Raw genomic sequence first — 5,659 nt, 5'->3', positions numbered from 1 at the left:
CCTGCCTCAGCCTCCCGAGTAGCTGAGACTACAGGTGCGTACCACCACACCCAGCTAATTTTTGTATTTTTAGTAGAGATGGGGTTTCACCATGTTGGCCAGGATGGTCTCGATCTCTTGACCTTGTGATCCACCCACCTCGGCCTCCCAAAGTCCTGGGATTACAGGTGTGAGCCACCATGCCCAGCCAATCTTTTACATTTTTGAGTATGCATGACCTTTTGAAATCCTCTTTAGTAGTTTCCCATTGCTCTTAAAGACCAAAATCCCGAATGTGGTATACAAAGTCCTGATAACCTATCTGTCCTCATCTTGAACCATTCTTTCCCTCACATTCTGCACTGTCAGCCACACTTTACAAGACCACAAATTACCACCTTCCAGGCAAATATGATGGTCTCTTTTCCCTGGCCTTCATTATTGGCCACTGCCATTATTGCCACTGCCTCCTTATTGAAATTCTGTTTTCCTTTTTCCTTTATTTTCTCGCCACTCCTCTGCATTCTTCTCCCTCTTACCACCCAACTATGAACATTTCCAATATTCTCTACTCTTTGCTACTCTGTATTCCGTACTCTGTCCTTTAAGTGAATTAATACACTTTAACTATTACCTGAGTTCCAGTCCATATCTGCAACAGCCTGCTTATCTCCAGAGTTACCTCAAGCCAACATGTTTAAAATAGAACTTATTATTGTCTTTACCCCTTATCCCCAGAAACATGTCCATTTTTTTCTTTCAATGATACCAGCATTCTTTCAGCCAAACTTAGAGCCATTTTCACTTGACCTGTCATTCCCCATATCAAATCAGTTACCAAGTTCTATTGATTCTTCCTTTAAATGATTCTTACTTCTGTCCATCTAAATTGTCACTATTTTAGTTCTGACCCTCATCACTTCATTCTTAGATCACACAACTCCCTTTATTTTATTTTAATTTATTTTATTTTATTATTATTATTTTTGAGACAGAATCTCACTCTGTCGCCCAGGCTGGAGTGCAGTGGTGCGATCTCGGCTCACTTCAAGCTCCACCTCCCAGGTTCACGCCATTCTCCTGCCTCAGTCTCCCGAGTAGCTGGGAATACAGGCGCCTGCTATCACGCCCGGCTAATTTTTTTGTATTTTTAGTAGAGACAGGGTCTCACCATGTTAGCCAGGATGGTCTTGATCTCCTGACCTCGTGATCTGCCCATCTCGGCCTCCCAAAGTGCTGGGATTACAGGCACAAGCCACCACACCCTGCCTCTATTTTATTTTTTGAGACGGAGTTTGGAGTTTCGCTCTTGTTGCACAGGCTGGAGTGCACTGGCGTGATCTCAGCTCACCACAACCTCCGCCTCCTGGGTTCAAGCGATTCTTCTGCCTCAGCCTCCCGAGTAGCTGGGATTACAGGCATGCACCACCATGCCTGGCTAATTTTGTATTTTTAGTAGAGATGGGGTTTCTCCATGTTGGTCAGGCTGGTCTTGAACTCCTGACCTCAGGTGGTCCGCCCTCCTTGGCCTCCCAAAGGGCTGGGATTACAGGCGTGAGCCACCGCACCCGGCCACAACTCCCTTTAAACAAGTCTCCCTGTCTGTGTTTTCCCACATGGAGGTCTGTTCTAAACACCACTGGCATTTCTATCTTATTAAAACTACACTTGCATCATATCACTCTCTTTCTCAAAAAGTTTCAGTGCCTTCCCATTGCCATCAGGATAAATTTCAAAATCTGAAGCCTGTAATGCAAAAACCCTTAACACTCCAGCCCACAAGGTGTTAGCAAACGTTCCACATGCCCTGGATTAGACAAAGTTCTGTGGTTTCTTTACTGTAAAACTTCCTTAAACTTTCAGTGAACTAATGTGCATTATAATGCCCCAAAAGGGTGATATATAGAATGCGGCATTTCCAAAATGTATTTGACTAAAGAACTCTATTTTCATAGACCATCTGTTAACATTTCTCATGACACTAGTGTTCTGAGGAAGAACACTGAGGAAAGGCTTAGGAAGCCCCATCCTACATTTCCAGTCTTATTTCCCATTAACACCTCTACATAAATCATCTGCTTAGGCCAAACAACTCTTGGTCTTCCTAAGACATGCTTGTTCTCAAGTACAATCCAAGACTTCATTTATTCTGTTCTACCCACATGGAATGCCCTTCTCTTTCTCTGAATATCTATATTTTTCTTTTTAATTGAGATTTAGTTCATATATCATAAAACTCACATTAAGGTATACAGTTCAGCGAGTTATAGTATATTCACAAGATTGTGCAACCATCACCATTATCTAATTCTAGAACATTTTCATCATCCCCAAAAGAAACTCTATACCCATTAGCAGTCCTTCCCCATACCTCCCTTCACCAGCCCCTGGCAACCACAAATCTCCTTTCTGTCTCTATGGCTTTGCCTATTCTGGACATTTCATATAGTCTCTGTATATGTAGATCCTACTCATCTACCCTAAGATCATGTTTGTTTGTTTGTTTAAGCCTTTTTTTCATTCATAACATTAAAATCACAACACTCATACCCTGCATCAGACACTGTGCCAAGCTGTGGATATACAAAAGCAAATGTCATTTTGCCTTCAAGGGACTCCTTGCCTAGTGGGGGAGACAGGCAGTACAGTGTTCAAAGTACTATTATGGTGCTGTGAACAAAGTACCAGAGGGGCAAAGAGGTTTGAGCAAGAAATTGTGGAGAGCCAGGGAAATCCTCACTGAGGAGGTGGCATCTGACTGGATTTGATTCATTTGTTCATTCATTCATTCAGCAAACATCTGTTGTGCCTCTCTTATGTGCCAGGCACAGTGCTGGACTCTAAAGAAACAAAAATGCACAAGAAAAATTCCCTGTACCTCAAGGAACTCAGTAGTCTGGAGGAGATAAATATATAGCATTTCAAAACAATATGATATAAGTTATATTCGAGGAATGGACAGCTCGCTGTGGAAACAGACAACTAACTCTGCTTGTGAATTTGAAGAAAAAGTATAAGTCTACGAACTGGACAAGGATGAGGGGTAGTGTTTCAAGCAGAGACTAGACCACCTCTGACTGGGATATCCTAGTGCTCATTTCTTTAACTGAATGAGAGCACCTAATGTTTGTGTCTCTTAATCACATACCTTGTGAAGGTGTGGATGCCTTGTGTCCCCAAAAGCATTGCGCAACCTTTAGGATAAAAGTTTTGTCTTTTGCCTCTTAGTGCCCTCATTATCACAGTGATTTATGTATAGAAATTTCTTTTTGGATCCAAATGAATGAAAGGATGGCAGCTGAGACAGCATTCTTGACACTCTCAAAAGCTGCTGCCTAATGTGTCTCCTATCACATTTCTCCCTTCTGGGGCTTTAACATGAATGCTTTCTTTGTGTTCCATCTCCTATGCAAGAACCAAGAAAGTAGCTTCTTAGACTAATACTTTTCACTATTGCAAAGTATTGTGAAGAAGCAAATATAATCTTGTGATTAGTCATGTTAAAGACCACTGATAAAGCTAAGAAATGTATGCTGTGTTCATAGCTAGGTAGATATTGTTAACTCTGAAGACGAATATAATTTCTACTCCAAATATGGACTAATTCTGGTGACAGAAATTAAGAAATTCAATACAACTGCTTCTTGACAACCTTCTCCAAAAAGTAGAGGTAGGTATTAGGGAGATGATTGACTGAAGACAGAATCAAGGGAAGCCCCAAACAGTATACACGTTTTTCTTCTGCTTCAGGGAGATTAGGAATCTTTCTAATTCTTTCCTTTAGTCAAAGAGGGCCTCGGTTTATGTTTCTTCATGAGATCTTGCTATGGAACATTCTACAGCTGACAAACCTTCAAAGTGCTCTCCCCCTACACTCTCCAGGAGCACAGACCTTCCTAAATGTCAGCAGAGCTCCCATTGTTTGTTTAGTAATAAAGGGACATGGCATGGATACAGGTAGTGCCACAATGAACTGTGACAGTAATAACTGCAAAATTTCTGTTCTTGGATTTCAGAAAGACTACCCAGAAATGGAGATTCTCTGGCTGATGGTCAAGTCCTGGAATACTGGAATACTTATGTTTAGCAGGAGCAAGTATGTATCTACTGAAAAGTGGTGTGGCCTGGCCTTGCGTTTCCTTGACCACCTTACCTCCTTCAAGGAAAGCTATGAAACTCAGGTGAGGAGGGAGAGGGCTAGGGCAGGTGACATGACCTAGGGGGCAAGAGGTTATGGCTGGGCTCTCCACAAGGACTCAACCCCATCTTCCTTGGCTAGGAAAGGATCTTGCTCATTGTTCCTCTCAGTGGTTCCACATAACCTCAAGAATTAGGAGACCATAAACAGTAATTCCTTAGAGCAAAAACCAAGAAGGACAGAGAACAGGGGGAAACTTAAGGATAGCAAATAGAATCTAATTAAGAGGAATGCCAAGAGTGAGCTCTGGAAAGATGCATCACTGTCAGTGCCAGTGCATGTGGGAAAGGACTGGCCTCTGCTCAAAGCAATAACTGTTGAAAAAGGCATTTTCTCCAGGAACTATTCTCAATTACAGAGTTCTGGGCCATTGGCTAACCAGGAGAGGTTTGGTGGAGAAAAAGCCTTGTTACCAAATAAAAGCAAAGGATATTTTATAGTTAAGTATCTTCTCCCTTATAATAGGGGATTCCTTTTCCTCAAGAGAGGACTGTATTTTCTCCCCAAATCTGAGATGCTTCAGATCTCCAAAGGTAACAGTTAGACTTTCATGCCTTCACCATGGGTCTGGGAAGCTTTCCCATGTTTCCTTTTCCCTTCAAGAAATCTATTTGTTGTTCTCTTTCCCAGCTGAATATGCTGTATAGTCAGCTTGTGGAAGCACTGAGTAACAACGAGGGCCCAGTTTTTCATGAACATGGCTACTGGAGCAAGTCAGATTAGGCAAGCTCACGGCCACATGAAGAAGATACGTTGTCCTGAGATGCTGACTGTTTAAATTTTGCCAGAGTTTCTCTTGAGGTTTTGTTTCTGTTTCCTCAGACCCTGTTTTCATGTTGTTGAATAAACTTTCTAAAATAAAAGCATGTTGAATTTACCTTGGTGACCAGCTCATTTCTGGGGGACAAACGAATTTTCCAAAGTGCTAAGGATGATATTGAAACAGGCCATGTGAGAGCAAGATGGTTTATGCCCTATGTGAACAAAAGAGAATGTTCATCCCAGTTCAACACAGATCGCATTTTATTCCCAAAGTGCTCAAATTCCCAATCCCTGAAGATAACAAAGAATCCCAGACTCTTATTTGGAAGGACCTTAGTGGTCACCAAGGCCAGCATTTATCTGGTTCATGAAATCTCTCTGACATCCTTGAGAATCAGTTGCCCAGTTTCTAACAGAACTTATCCCAGGCCGGGCGTAGTGGCTCTTGCCTATAATTCTAGCACTTTGGGAGGCTGAGGTGGGCAGATCACTTGAGGCCAGGAGTTCAAGACCAGCCTGGCCAATACGGCAAAACTCCATCTCTACTAAAAATACAAAAAAAAAAAAAAAAAAATTAGCCAGGCATGGTGGCACCTGCCTTTAGTCCCAGCTACCTGGGAGTCTGAGGCAGGAGAATTGTTTGAATCCAGAAGGCAGAGGTTGCAGTGAGCTGAGATCGAGCCATTGTACTCCAGACTGGGTGACAGAGCAAGACTCCAT

The 5,659-nt window shown here is 42.3% G+C and overlaps 1 protein-coding gene across 1 annotated transcript in view; it reads left to right on the top strand.

The window, feature by feature from the left end:
- Nucleotides 1–5,055, top strand: part of LOC108520769 (testis-expressed sequence 11 protein-like) — a 26,803-nt gene extending 21,748 nt beyond the window's left edge. Inside the window, exons 5-6 of the mRNA XM_017860269.1 lie at nucleotides 3,996–4,160; nucleotides 4,808–5,055. Of these exons, the coding sequence (XP_017715758.1) occupies nucleotides 3,996–4,160; nucleotides 4,808–4,900 (258 nt within the window). The 3' untranslated portion in view covers nucleotides 4,901–5,055. The remainder of the gene's footprint in view (nucleotides 1–3,995; nucleotides 4,161–4,807) is intronic.
- The last annotated feature ends 604 nt before the right edge of the window (nucleotides 5,056–5,659 follow it).

This window comes from Rhinopithecus bieti, unplaced genomic scaffold (assembly GCF_001698545.2).
Source record: "Rhinopithecus bieti isolate Rb0 unplaced genomic scaffold, ASM169854v2 scaffold_55259, whole genome shotgun sequence".
NCBI lineage: Eukaryota > Metazoa > Chordata > Mammalia > Primates > Cercopithecidae > Rhinopithecus > Rhinopithecus bieti.
This window is presented reverse-complemented; position numbering and strand designations above follow the sequence as displayed.